This window comes from Calliopsis andreniformis, chromosome 4, assembly GCF_051401765.1.
Source record: "Calliopsis andreniformis isolate RMS-2024a chromosome 4, iyCalAndr_principal, whole genome shotgun sequence".
NCBI lineage: Eukaryota > Metazoa > Arthropoda > Insecta > Hymenoptera > Andrenidae > Calliopsis > Calliopsis andreniformis.
Genome location: NC_135065.1, coordinates 10604832 through 10627705, shown reverse-complemented (window position 1 = coordinate 10627705; position 22874 = coordinate 10604832). Strand labels below are relative to the sequence as shown.

At 43.8% G+C, this 22874-nt stretch overlaps 3 protein-coding genes across 6 annotated transcripts; 2 read left to right on the top strand and 1 right to left on the bottom strand.

Annotated features, from left to right (window-relative positions):
• Positions 1–22: 22 nt before the first annotated feature.
• On the top strand, positions 23–22329 carry Traf4 (TNF receptor associated factor 4). Of its 4 annotated transcripts, XR_013001735.1 has the most exons (7): positions 9170–9485; positions 19069–19173; positions 19392–19553; positions 19801–20118; positions 20200–20460; positions 20535–20946; positions 22208–22329. XR_013001735.1 is itself a non-coding variant. In XM_076376736.1 (6 exons), the coding sequence occupies exons 2-6, from the start codon at positions 19102–19104 to the stop codon at positions 20886–20888; spliced, it is 1167 nt and encodes a 388-aa protein (XP_076232851.1). In that variant the 5' UTR covers positions 23–190; positions 19069–19101; the 3' UTR covers positions 20889–21660. The 4 variants fall into 4 exon arrangements, 3 of the variants coding, with proteins under 3 accessions (XP_076232851.1, XP_076232850.1, XP_076232852.1); XM_076376736.1 differs by lacking the exons at positions 9170–9485; positions 22208–22329 and adding an exon at positions 23–190 and having other exon boundaries at positions 20535–21660; XM_076376735.1 differs by lacking the exon at positions 22208–22329 and having other exon boundaries at positions 20535–21660.
• Positions 7800–9431, top strand: LOC143178531 (uncharacterized). The gene is made up of 3 exons (XM_076377256.1): positions 7800–7872; positions 7928–8312; positions 9336–9431. The coding sequence occupies exons 1-2, from the start codon at positions 7800–7802 to the stop codon at positions 8194–8196; spliced, it is 342 nt and encodes a 113-aa protein (XP_076233371.1). The 3' UTR covers positions 8197–8312; positions 9336–9431.
• Psf2 (DNA replication complex GINS protein PSF2-like protein) lies at positions 20929–22596 on the bottom strand. The gene is made up of 10 exons (XM_076377255.1): positions 22352–22596; positions 22176–22284; positions 21943–22104; positions 21796–21860; positions 21670–21749; positions 21514–21578; positions 21320–21398; positions 21275–21285; positions 21076–21232; positions 20929–20978 (listed from the first exon to the last, which is right to left on the bottom strand). The coding sequence occupies exons 1-10, from the start codon at positions 22594–22596 to the stop codon at positions 20929–20931; spliced, it is 1023 nt and encodes a 340-aa protein (XP_076233370.1).
• Positions 22597–22874: the final 278 nt, after the last annotated feature.

Below are 22874 nucleotides of genomic sequence, written 5' to 3'. Positions count from 1 at the left end.
ATCTGAGAGACTTCAGTGCGTTTCACGATTGCTTCTGTCTTCTACGATCGATTCGCGAGTGCTCGAAGGACAGTGTAACGTTAGTCATCGTTGAAACTGAACCAGTGGAGTTTGTATAAAGTGACTGCTATTTGGAATACTGGTGCCATCCTGTTTAGTGGTTTAGAATGACATCAGGATACTACTGTGGGTAAGTTTGCATTTTTTAGCATTTGTTTTCTCGATGTCTCCGACTTATCATGGTTTAGCTATTTTTTTTTTTCGACATTGATGAATATGGTAAAGAACCCATGGAAGTGAGAATATTCGAGTTTCAAGGTATTATTAAGAAATGCTATAAAGTATTCAGGATCGATAGGTAGTCCATGGAAATCCCTCAGGGTCGCGATTTGAAACACAAATTTAGGCCATTGATAGTCAGGGCAGGTAAATCCCATGAAGACAATGGGCTCCCTCTGTTGAGCTTCACGGGTGACCATAATGGCGTCCCTTTGGCGTTAATACCCACGTGTTTCTCGTTCACGTAGGATATTCAGACAATTTTTAACATAATTCCAGGAATTTCTACACATGAAATTCAATTTCAAGTTCACAGCCCTCCAATTATAGTTTATAGAAACACACGTGTGCCTGTGTTCTCGGTCACATTAATTACAAAGCAGCAACTGTTAAAATTGCAACATTTATTGATGCCGTTTTCTATGGAGGGCGCGGAGGATGAATGCTGTAAGTCGCCACAGTGAATTATTAATTCGAAACAATCCGATTGACAGGGAGAGTAATGAGGCCACATGCATCATCCATTCTCCAGACTATTTACCTATTATCGCGAGCAGCTGCGACCACGTGTTCGAGGAACTCCGTCTCCGCTCCTCGCCCACTCTGATCTTTCCTGTCGATGGGAAAAGAACGCGAAACAATAACTCAGTCGATTGTACACAATATTCTTCTACCATTTTACTTTATTTTAAATCTGAAATACAGCTGACGATGAATCTCTTTTCATTCCCTTCAATTACTCTCTTCAACGAAGTCAGAATATTTCAATATTACAGCTTCTCCAATAATCCCACGAGCAGAGATCACGAAAGGCCACAGATGCATTCTAAGAGTGATCAACAGATCTCGCCACGATGCACATTTTCAACGAACCAAGGGTCGAGCGAAGTCCATCGGTTGACATTTTCCTCGCGGCACCTTCACGCCTATCTCGCGACAGCGATCGCGCAACTTGCATATACGTGTTGCTAGCACTTCGTTATCTCGTGGAACCTCTTCCTCGGAGGCCATGGATCCTCGCGAGCAGACTTTCTCTCATCTTCGCGCATCCATCTTGGACGTGCAGTTGCATATGCACGGAATGCAGCCGGTGACCGATAAACACTCGCAGCGCTGAAACGATCACGAGGCTGACCGATTAGCGATTTACTAGCCATTGCATCCTTGTATCAAGTCGTTAGGTGTTTCAGTCCCTCACAGCTTTCGAAACTCCTAGGATCTTTAGAAATCTTTGACTCCAGAAATGGTCGAAGGAAATAGTGAGCAAGTAGCTGAATCAGAAAGAGGAAACTTTAATTAGGGTCAAGAGAGGTGTAACAGACTTTGCATAGCAGTGCATAGTAGTCCATAGCTGCAGGTTTCATTCGGAATTCTCGTTGAGTAATATAGTAGGCAAAGAGTAGATACAGATGTATTAACTCTGGAATTAGGAATATTTATATTCAGAATGAAGTAAATGTCTACTTTCTGTAGATTTATTGAAATCTTGATAGCTTGGGCTTTAAAAATAATTGCTCTCTTAGTTCCTCCAGGAAGAATTTTCGTACTTAATCAAGAAGCTAGTGAAACTCTTACCATTTTTCTGGTGTTCCCCGATTAGGAATAGATTCACGAGAAATCAGAAACAAGCGTGAATAGGAAGCGACTTAGAATCGCGTTATTCCCATCGCTAAGTCCGATGCACCGGCGCTGCAGCTGCCGTGCAGTGACAGCTGCAGCTTTTTACTCGCTGCACTGGTTACTCTGGTTTCCATGTGCGGAAGAGACGTCGGACGCGGGTATGATCGTGCCAGTCGCACGGCGCTGATAAAGCGAGCGAAGAAGAAGCAACAGAGTGTAGAAAAAAGACTTCTTCAAATTTTCAGATCTTTTCTTTCGAAAATACTCAGCATCCCCTATCAATGCACAACTGCAAGGTACTCTTAAAACGCTGCTTCAATTACTCTCAAATTAATTCGAATTGAGATGAATCCACAAGATGGACTGCCAAGGGTGCTCGCCAAACGGTCAGGAATCTGCATTCGATTGGGATAACTCGGGTGTGAGGCGCATCTGGCGGGTGATCGGCAGAGATGCAGCCCGATGCAGGTGCATTGCTTTCAGACACGTGCAAACCGAGGCCGAGATTTCGATGCGTCGCTATTTCGAACAACACGATCAGTCACAGTTTGGAGCATTTTCTTTTTTCTCTTCCCCCGAAGCGGGTCCACGTCGAAGCGGACAGATGTTCCACACTCTTCCAAGTTATTCCTCGCCGCGTTCCAGCGACTGCATTTAGACTGCATTTACCATTAGGCTGCGTGACTTTGCATGATTCCTTTTTTCTCGGTGAATGTGAAATCGCATCAGGCATTGAAACAATATATTAGGTATGAATATTCCATTAGGAGTGGAATATATGGAAAAGTAGATCAGTTTAACTTCTTCACTTCTTCAGGGATAATGATAGATTTAGTAAGAATCCTTGCTGCTATTAATTTATCTAGTAGTAATAAATGTCTGCTCTATAGGAAAATTAATGTTCGTTCAATTTTAAGAGGATGCTTCCAGAGTAAGTCAATTTTGTCGGATAAAATCTATAAAATCCAGCTAACAAATATGACCTCTAGAATCCTGTCAACCACGTAGGTTTTATCGTGAAATGGAAGCACGTAACGGCATCGTTTGTCAGTAAAACGAACGGCGTGCCTCGAGCCCTATGGTCGTTTTACGCGAATAGCTGACGCACTTGCACGAAAGGATATATTCGAGAAGGCTGGCTGGAGGTTGAGACACAAGATGAACTCGTGCCTATCCTTTCACTTGGCCGTTTGTGATACGAGCCTCCCTCCTCGCGAATGCGCTTACGTGAACGTGTGTATCCGTTTATCCTTAAGGCCGATTACACAACCGCGTAAATACAGTGTGTCTCGTTCGCTTATGCTTCCCTGTAAAAACTCGTCGACCGAAAAATCCTAATTGCATACGCATAATCCACGGCAACGAATCAACACGTTCAGTCGAATAAATTACGCTACTCAGGACGCTAAAAATAGGAGCTGATTAAACCGAAAGCGCACGCTGGAACTGCTCTATGCAAAGTTTCCTGCATTTTTCACCCGCAAAAAAGCGATCGACTCTGTTCCCTGTGGAATCAAATTATATGCACGTTCCTTAGATTTACATAACACATCGTCAAGCATAGAAGAAGCGTATTGAAAAAGCCCGTCGACAAGCTAGCTCTCTAAACTTGGAATATGTATATTTGTCGCGACAGAGGTTTCCAAATGAGGACTAATGAGATTTCCAAGTAAACGAACATCGAGTCTCAGTTAAGACAATTTGTCGGGAATTCAATCGCTTGATTTCGTTTCGCGTTGATCGCGGCTCGAGCGGAATGCCTCGAGATCCACGGGCAAACTTGAACCCTTCCTCATAGAGCGGAGATTTATCGCCAGGATGAACGTGGGAGAGCGAGGAATTTCACGAGTCTCCCGCGAAACTCGCCGATGGAAAAGGTTGAGTTTCGTAACGAAACCGAGGCATCGCTGCTTTCATGCAGGCCACAATGTAATTGCGTCAGATAGCCGAGCAGCGCTCGGAACCGGTCGTAATAGTTCCGACTTCCGGTCCCCAGGCTCGATCTCCCGGTTCTGCGGTGCTGGTGAATCGAGACGGTGGATTAATTAAAAAACAGCTCCCTCGAACGCCGTGAACCTCGTCGTAATAATCCTAGCATCCTTTTAAGGCGGCCACTTGCATCGCTAACGATGCTGAATATTAACTCGGACGGCGCTGGATTAATTCTCCCCATGAATTATTTATTTCGCGATGCTTTTTTGTTCACTGTGTCGATTTTCAACGTGTGACCGATGGATCGGGGTCTATTATATGTCTATTAGTATCTGTTACAAAATGTTTGATAATTGTCGAGCATGTAAGTGTAGAGTTTAGGATGGGAGTAACAATTTTGTTAGCGGTGTCATCTGAATTTGTTCTTGCAGAGTCGATAACGAGATGAAATTGTTGCTCGTGGAAGGGTTGCCTTTGGAATATCTTCTTTTGGAATACTGTTCAAAAGAACAGAATCTGGTTTCCGGGATGCGTTGAATAATGTAATTTCATCGCGGTGAGGTTCCTGTTGGCATTATCGAGCGACTGTTCCCCTGTCCCCCCATACTTAGCCTCTGCCCACTACTCGACAAAGTACTTAAGTTCATTAAAGCCACTTAACGAGAAAATTCAATCGAGTTAATCGAGGGTGAATGGAAATGAACCGTAAATTTGAATATGAAACGAGTCTGCTCCCAATGAATTTATTCTTTAATTAAAAAGGAACAAGTGGTAAGACAGTGGCAAAGATCGTCCAAAAAAAATTAGACAACATTGTATAATACGTATGTAACTCTACAAAAATTATGAAGTTGCGCGTGTGGAGGACCAGTTCCCCCCTACCATCACGTAAAAGGGAGCAGATGTGCGCGTGGCACAGGAAGTTTAGTTTTACACGACGAGCAGCTGACTGACGAGCGCATTCCTCCTCCTCGAGGAGAGAGTCGAGGATGGTCTCGGTGGTTGGCTTCGAAAAAGGGGGTTGATCGGTCTGCTAGCTCTGTGCAACCTAGATACACCCACATGCTCGTGAGGGTACGGAAACGAAGGGGGCCCCCTTTGAAGCAGAGCCATTAACGTGCTGAGGGCACATTCATTTCCTCGCAGCGTGGTTTCATTTCACGTTTTAAGGGCCATTTATCCGATAGAACAAGCGATATCTCATTTCCGTCAAGAACAGTACGGGCACATCCCCTGCTCTATGAACGTTGCTAATTTTATCTGACAATTTAGATTGTCGAGCAAACGCACGGAAGATTCAGAAATATTTTTCTGCCTTCGAGTAATCGAGGTACCACTTTTCATCCTACGCATTAATCGTTCACGAGATTCCAAAAAAAGGATCCCCTGTGGAATTCCTCAGAGTTGTAGCGTGACAGACTAAGGGTTGGAAGCCCCATGAATTTGTAGGGTGGTTTTTGTGAGCAGCAAGAAACGTGAAACAGAAGTTGGAGCATGAGAAGAGGATGATGGCGCGAGGAGAAGGTGGCAGAGGAGGCAGAAAAGCTGCTGGTCAGATTGTGAGCAAGGAAGGAGGGTTGCAGCTGCTGTGACAGCTGCAGACTTCCCAATATTATTCCCCAGGCCTATCCTCCGAATACTGCTCCCTCCCGTCACCTTTCCAGGTGCTCCTCGCACCGGCACCTCTGAAAGTCCTCCTTTGTTCCCTCTGGAGCGCGTCGTACCGCTCTCTGCGTGATCTGTGGCGAATATCGATCCAGAGCAGACTGAATCGACTCACCCTCTACGAGGGGAGAACTCGATTCAACAAATATCGAAATATTCAATAAAAGTTTGCTTCTTCAATCAATTTTCAGATCTAAGAGACGATTTTTTATCATTATCGAAACTCAGCTCAAAGCTATTTGATGATGTCACTTCTTCAGATTATCTGCAGTCGAATACACATATGCAGAGTGCTAAAGTGGACCACGGCAGAGGTTTAAAACGATTTCATTCGCCTCCATCCGCTAACGACCGCTAATGCAGCGCTGATCCTGTTCGAATGCCAACTGCACAGCCTTGCATCGTAAAAAGTATGCATGTGCGCCACAATTATTGCGTAACCATCATCTTATTCAGGCCGACTGCTCGACCTTTCCCCAGTATCTACCTGTGCCGGATGCAAAACTGGACTAAAACGTCAGGAGAGCGCGTGCCACTGTTGCGCGAGTATAGTCATGGCTGTGTCAAGAAAATACACTATCAGAGATACTCGATCCTGGAAATTCTGAGAGTAATACAAAAATCTCTTTAAGACTGAAAGATGACGCCAATTAGGACTTTAAACATAAATTTATTTATAGCTTGATTTAGTCTACTGTATCTACTGGATCCAAATTTCCACGCAGATTATTCTTCATTTGCAGCGATAGTGGTAAACAATTTCGTTTGATCATTTCCTGATGCTCCATCGAGGTGATGATCACCGTTTAAGCGTTTAATTCCAGTGGGGAACGCTGTAATAAAAGGGCGGCTTCCAGGGGCTCTGTTTCCCATTAGACAAGGGTCGAACATGCTGGCGCTGATAAGCAAAGGGACAAGGGACGTGTTTGGAAATCGGAGAAACTGGTTATTAAGGATATCGGATCCCCTGACACGAGAAACGTTACGCACCAATTACATTAGCGTGCGATAGTCTATCGTATAGAAGCGGCCTGGATCACGCTCGCTGGAAAACGAGATCGAGTCCAGCTGCTATTACCTTTTCCTCGAGACTTCTAACTTTCGTTGCAGAGCTTTCGTGCAGGAGTTTCTTTTCGTATGTTCAGACGCGAAGGAGCCTCTAAAGGGGGACCAAAGTAAAGGATGGACTCACGATTCGGCCCAGAGGGGAAGAGATTTGGATCTAGAGGGCGAGGAGGGGAGAGACACCTGCCGCCGCATAAAAAAGGGGCGAAAAGGTGCGCGATCATGAATATCAGACAAAATTGCAGTACGTCTCCTGGTGAATTAATACGATCTGACGCGCCTGCACCTGTTGTCAAACTCGAAGAAAAAAACCACTCGCGAATTTGAGGCTCTTGCACCACCCTTGACATCGTCCAATCGTCCCTCTTCAGAAATTAAACTACCCGCCCAACAGACGTACGACCATTACCACGATGCAGTTTGTGGTCCCCTGGAACAGGAATCGTAGATATAAAAACAGAGCATTGGGTCAATTGTCACGGTCTTCTGGCAGATTTCACGGTGTCGAGTGCTTTGCAATTTCCCCAATTGAGGGGTGGCGTGACACGGGACCAGGAGGACCAGCAGCATATGTCAACCTAATTACTGTCTATCGGTGACCGATTCGAAGGGGACGTCTGCTGAATTCGGCGACCCGCCCCCTCGTAGCAATAAAATTTAGAACACACCCCGCGGCGAGGGGTAGCAGACAATGGTAGGATATCTGATGGCCAACAGGAATTTCCAAGAGAAGAAACTGATAAACGGGGAACAGATGGCGTGGACTGACCGTCATGCGGGAGCACGAATTAAAAATTCAAATTTAGTCCTGTGGAGGCTCTCCTTAATTCACAGGCATGATTCTTCAGTTAACTCCACAAACAACTTAAATCCAAGCTTGAGAAACGAAATACTCGATCAGGAAATCAACAAATGCCTCCTATACTGCATAACTATAGAGAAAAGCAGTATTTACTAAAAATATTGCACTAAAACAAGAAGCAAAATGTTCAAAATTATCCAAAAATGCAGAAGACTCAATTTCACATTTTTCTGTAGTTACTGCCTTTCTATATTGTTGACAGAAATAGATAAATTAAGTAGCATGCATAATTAACAAGGTTTCATCGATACTCTGATATTATTCTCTGTAAGCAAACTTCTGAACCTGCTCAGGTTGGTCGCCCTGAACTTTGAACTCATCTACTCTCTCTCTCCCCATCGCAGAGTCTCGTTTCGCTGTCTGGGAAGAGGGCGTGATGCCATCATTTTCATCGAACGCCGAATCTCTGGTCCACGGAGATAGTGTCTGTCGAAGATCGAAGGCGGAGGGTTCGCGGATGCCCCTCGTTAGAGCGACCGGGTACCGGTTCGTGTAGCTGGCCAGAGGGCTCCACTTGGTGGGGGGAAGGTCGAAGAAGGCCGCAGCTGGCTAGATCCTGTCCGCGGCTCAATGTAAGGAGCATGCCTCTCCACTCGGGCCTTACAATGTCGCTTTCTCCCCCTCCACCGCCAGGGACCTGCAGTTGGCAACACGACTGTCTTCGCTGCCTTTGCCGATCACGCGTCCTAGCGACCGGGTCAAATTCTTTGTCCCCTCGAAAGGGAGCCAGTAAAAGTACCGCCGCAACTACCTGCAACGATAATTTTGATTAGTCCAGTTGCCTGTTGCGTCGTAGAACTTTTACAACTTTGGATTGGGTTTCAGGGAATTTTCCAGTCGCCTGTATTTCGAGGAGTGTAATGGAGAGTAGGGTTCACGTTTCCTTGGGGTAAGATATAGGATTGCCTTATCTAAAAAAAAAGAAATTATTTTGAAAATCAGCTGTCTTAGAGTTCAGAAAGTCTAGAGTTTTAGGACAGTCCTTGTTTCAAGTAATTTGAAGTTACAGAATATTCCAGAGCTCACAGCAGCGAGTTTATAACGAGGAGATCCTGGATAGCGATCAGTTCTCGCGATTCCCACGTAAGAGCGATTTTTCTCAGCCGTTTAGTTCAATCGATTCGATCCCTTCGTGCAACTTTAAACGGTTTCTAAACCGCGGCCCCGTGAAGTCCGATCCGACCGTACTTGTGCCACATATCCGATAATCTCTTTCACACGTTCCTTCATTCACCGTCTCTCGCCTCTATCCTTATCTCGCAGACGCGTCGAGCCTCTCTTCCCTCCGTGCAAGAGGAGAGACGAGCGCAGAGGGACTTCTCCCTCGCCCAGAGAGGATACTTCTGAAAATTACATCTTCCATCCCCCTTCGTCGCCACAGATGTCCAAACGCGCTGCCTCTGTCCCTCCAGGAGCAACCCTGGTTGCCATTTTCCGTGGCAGACCTCTCTGTCTCGCCCAGGCAGTCCTGTCCCTCTCCATCGGACCCACCAATCAGCGCGCTCGGTCCAGCGGGCATGACGCGACCGCTCCGCGAGATACCGACCGATCGGACTGCGCACTGCGCTCAGTCTGTCAGCGAACTCCGTGGCGCGCGTTGGCTGGTGCGCGTGCGATTCAAACGTCCCCCATGCGTGTCACGACACGGATACACGCCAGCCGATCACTCGAGGCTTATCAATATTTATAAGCAGAGTAGACACTGCTCCTCAGTGAGTCGAGGGACAAGGGAAGATATTAAGAAGGTTTCGTTAAGTCAGATGCCATCGATCGTGAATCGGTTTCGTTGAAACGATCGCGAGTGTTGAACCCGTGGAGTCTACTGTCCCCTTTGATCGGCTATCGTGCACGCATACATTTTATCCTCGGTGATATTGAACAAAGAAGAACGATGGTGCGTGGTCTGTCGCAGTGGACGAAAACGCTGAGCTTCCCCGCGAGGGTGTCCCCCCAGAGACCTGCCAAGGAGTCGAAAGGGTTCCATGTGAGCCCTAGTGCGAGCCCCACATCGCCACCCAGCCCGATCGACAACATGGACAAGACGCCGATTATTACTGACGAGGTTTGAATGCTTTTCTATTGTTTCTACTTGCTAGACCTTGCACGCGTTGCTACTTTGTTCAGTCAGCGCGTAGTGGTACCATGAAGTGAATATCTTCGTGAAATCTGTCGGTGGAGGCATGGGAATATTTGTGTGAAAATTTTCAGGGTGAGGACACTGCTGAGTCGGGGTAGAAATTAGAATTTTTGTAGAGTCTGACGCCGAGACAGGTGGTCCCACTTTTGTCGCATGTTCTGTCTTTCCTAGAATTAAAAAAATTCAGATATAAGTCGGTTCAGAAATTCTTCTTTTTCTAGATATGAAATAAATAGTTTTTGTTTGTGATATATATAGTATGAGCAGAGTAGCATACGTTACCAATGAGGGACCACCCATTTCTGTGTCACCCTGTATAGTCTGAATTTTAGCGGAAAGTTGTGAAGGATTCGCATTGAGCATACCAGCGTCCCTCGAATATACTGGATCAGAGACTCGAGTTTATCGTCGTACGTGTTTCAGATAACGGTCTGTTGCTATACGCCTGAACCAGCCTACGGTTAATCGCCGGTTATGCGTTTCTCAGTCGCGTCTGTGTAGCGTGCACCGTCTCCATGCAATTGTTTACTTTCACATTGTCGATTGTTAGGTATGCCTCGATGAAAAGAACATAAGAGGAACGCGATCTGCAATTAATATTAATTAGCGTCGAGCAGGTTTCTAATTACTATTTAACTTTCAGTTTTAACCCTCTGTCAGCAACCTTATTTTTCTGTAAACGAACCCACGTTGCAGAGGGAGGGTTAAAGAAATTCATTTACCCTTTTTATTCCTCTAAATTCGAATTTTCGTATTAGTATTTAACTCTCTGTAGCAACCCCGAACGCTCGCGTAATTTAATCTCCATGCGAATAAAAGGAAACCGCAGGACGTGAGGAAATCTATTATTGGACAAAACGGAAACGGGGGGTTGCGTTTCGATATCGCTTACAAGAAGACCATTCACAATTCACTATCGACGAGCACGTTGCCTCTTATCATGACAAACACATTGCGTGCAAGGCTATCGAACCGTGAGCGCTCTTGGTGGCACAAAACATTCTATAACTTTCGAAACGGGCTTTCTTCGTCCCCTCTTGGATACAATGTGTTCTACAGCTAAACGGTCTTTTTGTCTACGTCGAAATACCTTTTGTCCTGTTGTGCCGAGTAAGTTTCCTAAAAACATCCCCTTGATCTTTAGTCTTGCTCAAAAATTAACCGCTTTGCGCAATGCTCGCTGCATGTTATTCTTCCTTTGTCACGAAAAAGTAAGCCGAGACGAAAAGAAGCCGCGTCGCCATGGTTACGAGACGCCCAGATGTTCTCCTGCAGACGAAACCGCTCTCGCGCATCCACCTCGTGTTCCGCGAAGAGTTTCTCTAATCCCCGACGAGCCACGTGATTTATACCCCGAGCAACGATGTAACTTTCAAATTGCTCGCGAGCCTCACGAGCTCTGGTTCGTTCGTCCCTTGATTATCGATTGCATACCACGATTACAGAAGTGAAATTACCGAGTCTGGCTTGACATAATCACTCGCTCATGTTCCACTGGCATTTACTGAATTCTTCTAATTCAAATTTACGCGTCAAGGGTTCCTAGATCAAAAGTATCAATTTCAAATAAGTTCTCTTTTAAACATTTACGATACTTGTATTTTAACTTACACATTTGTCTTTCATTTAAGTAAACACTGGCCCAAAAAAAAGTCAATGGCAAGGGGTGAACGTTCATACGCCCTTTTATTAGCATATGTTTCCCCTAATAAAGCAAATCGAGTTTATTCATGGATGAACAAGGGGTCGTTGGAAGTCACTCGACAATATGCTATCGGGACTCTCCCCGGTTCTGGGGAGACCGTGTTTTGGGGAGTCGAGTTCATCTTTTTTTGCGGTCGGTTTAATCGTGTCGCGGACCCCTCGACGCCTTGTCGGCACACGTGCGTCCCGTTTACGATTCCCTTTGTGCGGGCACGTCTAAAAGCGAGGAGCGTATTGAGCCACTGGTGGTGGTCGGTAGTGCCAAGTTTCTACGGAACAGTTCCACGGGGGGTTTCGTTTATGTAAACACAGCCACCTCGAGGATGACAATGGCGCGACTGCAGAGTGCAGACAGACGGCACGTGCCTCCGGCAGGAAAGCATCTTTCCCTTCTGCAAACCAATTCGAGCCACCGACTGTTTTACCACGCTGTTATTGCCTTTCAAAACAAACCTTCTTACGAGTGTCGTCGCTTCTCGACTCCTCGGGATACTCGATGGCGAAGGGTGGAAAAGGAGACCCTGAAAATTTAGAAAAATTGTGAGTTTGAAGATCTAAAGATTTTGGAGTATTGAGAAATTTCCGATAATTGTGCATAAAAGGATACCTCACTGATTGTGAGTGTACGTATAAATAGAATTCAATGTAACATGGCAAGAGTTTTTTGCTAAAATATATACTTCAATTTCATCAAAATCTGTGAGGTGTACCCTTCTATACACAATTATCCAATTTCCATATTTAAATAAATGGTGAAGACAGCATAGTTGTTCTAAAATACTGCAATTTTGAGATATCGAGCAAAAGTTAACCCTCTCGGTGATAGGATTGTGATCGAAGATATCGAGGCGTTCTCTGGGTGTATAAAATAAACTTGGCGAGAGCCGACGGTGTCGGTTGAAGAAGGTGGGGGCAAGAAAAGGAGCGATGAAGACTGGTCCAATGGCGGGGAAAGGCGACGGCGGAAGCGTGGGAACCGAGCGTAACAGATGGCCTCGGCTGCTTCCGAACAGGCTCGGCCTCCTTCGTGCACCTCCGTGGCATCGGCTCCGCTTTCCGTTCTCGCGCGGACTATGCGTCGATGCAACTCGATTCTCGCGAAACATAGATTCGTTAACTCTACCTTTTCAGTCGTATCGAATTTCAACCACTGTTTAAAAATATACAGAGACATTCTTCCTTCTCTATCTTTAAATTCAGTAGAAGGTCGATAACTCTTATCCGTGGAAAAAGAAATTAGATCGGACGTTTCGAGGCTCCTCTGCTGCCATGCACGAATTAGGGGGATGCACAAGTGCATTGAATGACAGGCAGAAACAAGGTTACGTAATTGACTTAAGGGGGGCATGTACCGTTCGATTCAGATCGGAGAATAGGTTAAGAGGATAACGATGCAAAACGAAATGCGCGATTGGCTATACATCTGTGCATGCACATCAATGCGTGCCTGCACTAGCCCAGAGAGCTTGCCATTTAACCCGACTCTGCACCGATAGGGTCTCAACAAATGCCTAGAACATGAAACGGTATTAGTGATCGAATCGAGTTTGCGTTGCAGATAGCAGAATGTCATTTAACATGATACGTTTCATATTTATCAGAATGTACTTTCAAAGTAATGGAGAAGTTAGTTTTTTCGACTAACGGTAACTAGTTTTTAAGAAGTATTACCTCTTGATAATGGAGCACCTCACACTTCTTATAATCACAATGCAACAGTACTTTTGTCAGTGCAATCAAAGACTCTTAACGTTCCAAAGGACTTTATTGTTAGTCATCCAATCGTTCGGGTTCCGCGAATCGAGGGGCGACGATATTGCAGGAAATTGTCGCAGGAAATGTGGCTTCTCTGAGTGCATAATCTTCAGGAAATAGCACGCATACTCCGCGTCCGTTATGTCGCCTTGCTTTCAGTTATCTCCGTGCGATTGTTTTTTAGCCTGCGTCTGTAAAAAAGAAATTATAATCATACCTTTTTTTATTAAAGGATTCGTTAGTTTTGTGACAAATGGAACAAATTACTGTTAATTATCGTCCATGCATTTACATATTCAGATATTCAGAATGTTACAATGACTTAAGTTGCGCGCATTCCCGCCACGCAGCACGTGACCATAAGCAGGCAACTTGAAGGGGGAGAAACTGTGCAGTCCACGCATGCACGTGTTCTACCGTTAATTGCGCTTTAATTGCCTACCTGTTTATCTTTGAACCAAGTCAACTTTTTTGCACAGAAATGCCGAGATTAGATCCATTTCAATGACTCCATATCGCAATGAAATATTTCTTAGGTAAGCCTGAGCCTTCTGTAACAATAGAATTTTATCTTTAATAAAGCTAGCTTCGCAGTAACAAAGTATAATGTGAAAGAAGTATCATGGCTAATTGTCTATCCTTCTAGGAATCAATCTTTCGCCAAATTAAACGATGACTCGACCTCCACGTTCGTCACATATTAAGCTACGGGTGTAGTGACTCGTGACCCCTGTCGAGGAATGCCAGATAACGTGCGGATGCTTACGAGCCCATGGGTAATTACCTCGTGTTAATTTAAAAGCGGACCCGCCTCTCTTCCCATGGAGGCCACCGCGCCTTCGTCGTGGCCGGAAGTCCTACAGTGTTTGTTGTTCCTCCACGCATTGTTCCGACCGCGCATTCCATCGTAATGAACTTCTCGGTCGGCTCGTCCTCATAAATGAACGCGTGACAACGATCGCTGGTGATAGAATCCGCGTTTAAATGCGTACACGAGTTGGAGCCTGCGTTTCCTGGCTTTCTCGTAATTAATAAATCCTGTAATTAAAGAGACAATTAGGGATGATATAAGAGCTCTATCTACAATCTGCACTATAGTTGTATTAGACTAGGCGCCATTATTTTGGTTCAGAATCCCGGAAAGAGCAGTGTTTTGCTTGGTTCAAAGACTAGGTAAATATCTAATTTTAGCCAAACGATAGAGTAATCGATCATAGTAGCAGCTGTTATCTTATTTGCCAGTTTACGCAACGATCCCTGCTATCCTTAACTCGACCCCATTAGAGCGAAGATTACATATTTTCCTAGATTACGTGTAAGACAATAATTGTGGGTCTTTCTGGGGCTTGAAATTGGAGACGAATGTTAGTAACGAGAGGACAAATTCGTTCAACATTTTTCCAGTTTGTGGATTCTTCTTGGTCGATAAGATATCGGGTCGAGGCGTGCACGGAGAGATAAAAGGTTATCGGAGGCGTCTTTACTTGGAAGCCTATCATACGGTTCCTTGAGAACACTCGAAACATCTGTCGAAGGAGATATATCTTGTACAAATTCACCCCTTTAAGAACGAGCCTTCCGTGATCTATGAGTAAAATGAAGATCGACAAATTTGATGTCTGAAGCATCTAGATAAGGATTCTTACTCCCGTTTTCCTAGTAAATTCCGGAAATCCACTGCAAACAAGGTGAAATGATTCATCGTAGCATTGTGTTTAAATGCACCAGTGGTTCTCCACAAAAGCATTTCGATGGTATCGTCTGGCGAAATTAATTTTTCTCCACGGGGATCACTCTCCCGGGTCGAGGGGCTCTAAAAGCAGTTCAACAGTCGGAACGTGAAACCGCTTGAAATTAAAATGCGCTCATTGAAATTCTAGCTGCCCGTTCGCGGGTCATGAACCCTGAAGCCTCTGAATCCCACGTCGTAAAAAAGAAGAAAAAAGGCGGCGTTGTTTTCTGTTCCACGCGAGGAAGCTTTTCTTTAAAATTCGAGTTCTCTGCAAGAAGAGCGTTCAAAATAATAGTAGACGAAAAGCGTAGAATTTATTTGAAATTACTGCTCAAGATGACCGCTCGGAAATCCTTCAATGGCGACCCATGAGTAATTGATGGGGATTCGATGTCTTCCTGTTCTCCTAGAATACTCGATCGTGCACGTGTAACCGACAGGAAGTTTTCCTTTCGCACGCTATCCTCTTCTTCCTCTTCAACTCGATACTCGATCGACTTTTACCAAGCGGTGGAAAAGTTTAAATTACGAGGGAATCCGTAATTTCTTCGGTCACGAAAGAGGAAGATGCCTCGTAATATCGTGATTCCAACGAAGTACGCGTTGAAAGTTGAAAAAGAAAAATCGACCTTTAAGAAAATTGATTTTCTATCATATGAAAATCACTTTACATTGAGAATCCTCCGATCCATACATGTGTCAGGGTAAAGGCATATAGCATGCAGAGGTGAATCAGTATATTCGTCGTGACCTGTAAATTTGCTAAATATTCAAATTTAAAAATCTTTAATTTCGTACTTGGAGACGGTATACCCGAAACGGATCAGGCGCAGCGGTTCAAGATACAATATATGGTAATCCGTGGTCATCGACTTGTCAAGGTCGCGCAGTTTGAACGGCGACGAAAAAATTTATCCGTTGGAGATATTCGACTGTGTAACCGTCACGTTCGTGCATCGCTAATATCGGCTATCGAGGATTTTTCGAATACCGGGACCCTCTCGTCAGACTGCTTTCCGTTTCATTAAAACACTGAACTTCTTAGCTGTTTCTTTGAAGGAACAAAAAATCCTCCAATATGAAGCCAGTCGCATTATAAATTAGGAACGCTGGAATATTTAAGAATGCTTTAGGCACTTGATTTTAAAGTCAAAGCTGGACCGTTTTATCTCTCTATCGGTTAATGGCAGATGGAAGCAATAGGAGCCAGGTCTAATAGCTTACTTAGTTTTTGTGTAAGTACTTTCCGTGCGACCTAGGTTAGAGAATTCCAGTGACATCGCATAACGCGGAGAGATGATGGTCGTCCTCGAGAATAAGTGGAACGTGTGCGCGAAGATCGTGTCCGTTATTTCGCCGTGACGTCACGGCAACTTGTAACCGCTGTAACAGCACCAGAAGAGAGAGCCAACGTGTGATGTCAGCTTTACCGATGCTCCGTGTCGGTACTTCTAATTCTGGAGACTTAAAAAGCCTAGCAATGTTTCTCTGAAAAAGGAGAGTAATCTGAGGACCATAAAAATGCCTATTTACTCGGTCGATAAAACGTCTCCCCATGCTGGCCCACATTCGAATTTGTAGCGCTTCAACCAGTCGCATAACCGCCAGTTTCTACGTGACCAAATGAAGTCTATTTCCTTCTCTTCCGTTTGTTTATTTCTTATCGTTCTTTCTAGAGATAAAACATTCGTACATGGACCAATCATAATTTGCATTTTTATATTTATAAAGGTCTGTTAATGCAGGATTCTAAATAACTCTGCTCGATAAGCGATTTTACAGTTTTCCACTGGAGTTATTCCAACGATCTTTGATCTTCCTGTCGAACTTTCGAACTTACATAATGCATACTTTCTGTAAGATTATTTTCCGTCGGTATAACGCACGACGACAGAGAAAGCCAGTCGGTCTCGTTTTAACGGTATTATGGAACTTGCGCAAGCCCAGATCGTTGCCCCGACTGCTTAATTGGACGCTCTTTGTTTTAATTAATTCCCCGACAACCGTGTTCCTTTCAATTGTTTCGCGCGCTTATTCAAACTCTCTCCGACGCGCAGTGTCTAGGTGATAAATCATCAACGCCTGAAGGTCATTGCTAAAAGGACTCTGGGTCTAGGCTTTCTATTAAATCCTAGAACACGTTAATACAGTGTTTCCTGTGCTCCATCATAAATTGTCTTCAATAAAGGTTCTTGTACTCGAAAAGACTCGAAGCAAGAAATTGTGAGGCTCTCATCGCGCGACCAGTGCAAGTGTATTTTTTATTCCCTGGGATATCGTGGCGACGGCCACGTTGCATTCTTATTTCTCCTCTTCTGTTGCCTCTTCTTCTTTTTCGCAATCTCGAAACTGAAGAGGTAGGTCTGTCTCTTCCATTCTCGGCGGTTGTTTATATCTCGGCTGGGCTGGTTGCGTTAGGTTCCTCGACCTTGCCGGTCGTGCAGGTTTCGACTCGCAGCCACCTTTCCAGACGTGTCTCTACGTGTATACCGGGTGTACCTGTGTGGAACGCAGTACCTGACACGAAAGTGGACACACTCGTCTACGCAGGGCCCCCCTTGCGGTCGCGTGGTGCGCCCCTTTAAGGCGAGCACCTTCTCTTCCTCGTCCTCGATATCTCCTTTACTCTGGGAACCTTGCGCCTCTGTGGACCAATTTCCGCTGGGAAAGTTCTCCATTTTTTTTTAGGTGGAACACCACTCATTAATGTTTGCTGAAGTTTATCATTTGCATCCCCGTTACTTTAATAGTCCAATTATATTTATTTATTAGCAATATATAATCCTTTGATTCATAGATTAGAGTATACAAGCAGGAGAAATACCTAGACAGTGAAAAATACATAAATAAAATAGACATAACTATACTGAAATTCGACTTAGAGATTTTCAAGAAGTAAATTGACTTACCAAATATGTCAGTTTTCAGATTGATGTGGTTAATATTATGTGCCACAGTATATCTGTGATTGTGAGACAGAAGAACGAAAAAAAATTGAGTTCATGTATTTAGAATTCTGAAATATGACGATATATTGGTGTACCACAGTTATATTAATAGAGGTAATAATTATTCCCAAGGTAGAACTCGTGAGACGCGTGAAGCTTATTCTCGGTTCGCCTCCCGCATGGTTCCTCTCGGTACGGGGCGCCTCCTGCATCAGGGTTATTATTGAACTCGCTATTTCCGAAAACCGTCACGAACTCCTTCGGTTGCTTGTTCTTCCTGGAAGCAATAACGCGGCATGAAAATTCTAAAAGGATCGGAATGTCATTTTCGACTGCCTCAGGCTCCCTCCTCGGTGAACAACCACGAGACGAATTTAGATTTATTAGGGGGAACCCAGTGCGCCTAGTTTATTTTCATATTTATTCCTAGACGCTTCATTGCTTTCCCACTCTCGAGTAAATTGCCTAGGAAATTCGTTGATGTATGAAGCCCAACGCCGCGAGAAGCTAATTCAACGGAAGTTGCCTCGAAAACATCCTATCGATGGGATTCTTGAGCGCTGACGCAATCATTTTGCTATACAAACAATGGGAAGCTTTTATCAGCGGATTCCATCTTCCATTCTATTTAAATATCCCATTAAAAGCAATGCAAAACTCTCTTGGGAGGGGATAAAGCTTTGGTAGCGTGGAACGAAGGATTAAGTAACCGATCACATTGTTTCGAACTCTATTCTGAATCGCTGATACCACTTATATGCATACGTTTCCGGGGAAAGTTCAACTTCTGTGAACTAGACCCAGTGAACTTTATCAGCAGATAATATAATCGTGTTGCTCAAGAAATATAGTCTTTGCTTTGCTAAACACCACGACCCTGTGAACATACTAATTCAGCGAGAAGTCTATGATTATAGCTTGCTTCGAGAGTCTCTGTACTTACTTACAGTGGTCATCAGAGGAAATTAATTACCATATTTCAAGTCGTCGGTGACTGGAATGCCAAACAACCCGTTCATCGGACACAAATCCATTGCAGAGTTATGTCTCGTGGGCATACCTGGCCCGCTAACGACTACCTGTTACCCAATTAATCGCTGCCCACGTTCTAAGAGGTCCAGTTCCAACCGACTGAGTGTACCGACAATAGTGGGGAAAGCAATTCGTTTCGAGCCTTGGAGACAATCGTTTCTCGTCTTCTCGTTCGTTCGCTGATCAATCTCTCCTAATCTTTTCTCTATTCACAGCGCATATTTATGGTACACGGTATGAATAATCGATGCTCTCCCGCGATATAGTAGTATATTCGAGCCATCTTGTCTGTGGGAAAAGCAGAGCGATAAGATCTTGTCTGTTTCGTCTGTTCCAGAATTTCCAGGACTTGGAAGCTGAAAAGGCAATAATGGGCTCTATTGTGTATTGCATACATCATAAGGACGGATGCAAGTGGTCCGATGAACTTCGAAAGCTGAAGGTGAATATTCTTATTTTATTTCTTTTATTGAGTGTGGAGTAGAGTGACCAGATCGGTGGAACTGAAAATTTGGGACACACGAGAGTCCCGAATATCTTTGGGACACTGAATCGTCGAACCCAAAATAGAGAGAAATTCTAAAAAATCGAGACATCTGGTCACTCTGGTATAAAAGATTAGATTGGTTCAGTATTAAGAATTCTGTTATTTCATTCTAGGCTCACCTGAATACCTGTAAGCACGATGCAGTGCCCTGCACCAACAAGTGTGGAGCAATGATTCCACGTGTCCTCATGGAGGATCATTTGAAGTACACTTGCGCTCAGCGACGAGCACGCTGCGACTTCTGTGCCAAAGAATTCACCGGTCACACGCTCGAGGTAACCGCTCGCTGCATTAATTAGAGAACCGCGATCAACCGAGTGCCAGATGGTAACTGTACAACGGGGAACAGATAGAGGAAGCATAATTAAGGCGAAATTTCTGGAATTCCGTTTCAGCTATGCAGAGACCTTTTATATTAAACTCTAGTACCATAACATTTTGTAATTCAACATTAACGCTTGCCACCTCGGCTTTGGAATACCTTCAAGCGTGGCGTTAATGTTCTCGTTTATCCTTTTGCAGAAGCACACGGGCACGTGTGGCTACGAGCCGCTCTACTGCGAGAACAAATGTGGCATGAAGGTGCAAAGAAGGCATCTCAGCCAGCACAAGCTGGGAGAGTGCGCGAAGAGGCTGGTGGCTTGTCGTTACTGCAATAAGGAGTTCGTCTTTGACACGCTGGGTGCTCACCACGCCAAGTGTGGCCGCTTTCCAGTTGCCTGTCCTCATCGCTGTGAAACTGCAGTCCTGCCGAGAGAAGATTTAGAGGTGCATTTGAAAGACCACTGCACCACGCATCTTCTGTCTTGTACTTTCAAAGATGCTGGCTGTCGTTTTAAGGTACGCTGATAAATTGTCCTAACTCGAGCATGCATATTTTAGTTTCTTTGGACTCTAGAGTAATGTTATTGATTCTTGCAGGGTAACAGGTTCTCGCTGGATAAACACCTGGAGGAATCAGCGAAGATGCACTTGAGCCTAATGTGCAGCGTGGTGACGAAGCAGCAACATCAAATAACCAGTCTGAAATCCGCGATCAGTAAATTGTCATTAAATTACACAGGCACGCTGATATGGAAAATCACAGATTACAGCGCGAAAATGTCTGAGGCAAAGGCTAAGGAGGGGATGGAATTAGTCAGCCCTCCTTTCTACACTAGTCAATATGGTTACAAGCTACAGGTAAGCGTAGTATCTGAACATCTACCTTCTCTATTGCGTGGTATAATTGGTCTGACAAGGGTTGTACGTTTCAGGCATCAGTTTTCTTAAATGGAAATGGAACTGGCGAGGGAAGTCACATCTCCATATACATAAAAATCCTTCCCGGAGAGTACGATGCTCTGTTGCGATGGCCATTCTCTCACAGCGTGTCTTTCACTATATTCGACCAGACGGTCGTCGCGGAGAAGGCGTGCAATATTGTCGAAAGTTTCATTCCTGATCCGACATGGAAAAACTTCCAAAGACCCAGTCGGGAGCCTGATTCCCTTGGCTTTGGTTTTCCTCGATTCGTCTCTCACGAGATGGTGAAGAAACGGCATTTTGTCAAAGATAACACTATGTTCATTCGAGTAAAAGTCGATCCTAGCAAAATCGTGGCTGTCTGAAATAATTGACCAGGACCAACGTTGTACCATACTAACTCGACTACCTATCGGTCTCGTGGTAACATTTAAGTATAGTTACACGTAAACACACTTCGATAGCGGTTATCACATGTATTTTTTAATATGTTATACGTAATGTCAGTCCAGTAAACGATAACTCAGTTATTTATTAACATCGGCCGTGTACTTGGTGTGACAGTGTAAAATACTTTACATATAGGGCACGTGGTACTTACGTTGTTATACTTGTGAACTATACCATAGTTAAATTGATTCAGGGTAATAGAAGACGATAGTAATTTATAAGAGATACAGTTGGGACTATACGAGTGTTCATGCCATGACTGCAGGAAGTTTTATACTTTCTTTATGATATTAATTTTAACTCTCATTCGTTCTACTCATATAACACATCTTCCAATAACTCTCACCATTCAAATTCCAATATAAGCTTCCATTCTTCACGTACGATGAATAGTTCAGTTTACACGTTAAGTTTGGTAAGACGATCTACCCCTAATTAAAATCAAAGATTATTAAAGGACTGTGTATTATAAGCTTAGGGATTGTAAATATTGTGAAAAAAAAAGAGTGAGCAACTAATTAACGGAGGCAAGAAATCTACCATTGTAAATACGCATTTACTACCTATTAAGTGATAATGAGAAATTGTGATTGAGATGCTAGTGACTGTATGTAATGATTTAAGAATATGATTAAGAATAATAAAACTTATATCGCGTTCGTATATTGCATAAATAGGAAAGCATAATATTTTTACCCATTTCCTTTATTTTCATTTCACTTCTACGATGCAAAGTTTCAGTATCAAATTGCATATTTTTATAAATATATGTACACCTATATTTACAACTTAAAAAAACTTCTAATAATCTATATTAAAAACATGATAGCATGATGAATATTACTTTTATTGTGTGTTCTCTGGATGTTGAGACTGTGACATCCTCCCTACCTGGACAGATAAAATTTGTTTCATCAACATAACATTCAATTTTATAACATATAGTTAGTTTTAAAAAAGGAAACATACAGTCTGAATCCTTAGCATCTGATCCAAAGCATGAGGCAGTAATGGCCGTACACTATTAATCTCCATGGCAGTTAAATGATCTAATCTAGCATGCAGACCTTCACTCTTTAAAAATGCATCTATGGATGTACGAAGCTTAGACATCCTGATATCCCATATATCCTGCAATTTAGAAGATAAATTAATAGAAACATGAGTACAAATACATATTAATACCTAAATATTTTCCATACCTTAACTGCAGTCCTTATACTGTCTGCTTCAGGAATATCGTCGCTAGCAACGCTTAATAAAAGTTGAGCTTCGTCCATATAGTGATTGCTCGGCATTTTCGTGAACAGTCTACAAAACAAACAAGCTATAAACACTGTTACACCTACATAAAAGTTAAGCAGAATTCCATACATACTTCGATAATTTCTCTTCCTCCTTCGCCTCATTCAAGGTCTCCACATTCATCCACTCCTGGTAAATAATACGACATTTTTGTTGCTGCTTGAGATTCACTGCTAACCAAATTGGCACTTTGACAGGTAGCCCAGCACGAAAAGGACCGATCGACCCTGAGATCAAGTGAATCGTGTCGAAGCTGAAATTCGGCACGATAGTGACCAATTCCTTTTCGGCGAGAAACTCTACTTCACTGGGATCCATTATTCAGTAGTAAAGATATTCTTCAAGAGATTTTTAATCGAAGAAAGTGAACATTTTCATTGAAATTACACCGAGATTACACACGACGCGTCGTAGGCTCGCAGACTATTTGGCGGGAAATCTGGAGGCTGCCATATTTGAAACGCCACCTGTTGCTGAGTGCTGAAATTTCAAAGGTGGATATGCGCAGGCACTTCTTCAGTTTATTCAAAGGACGCTTCAGTTTTCGAAGCACTTTTCGCGCGTTTGTTGGACAGTGATTAAAAGTAGTGTTTTTC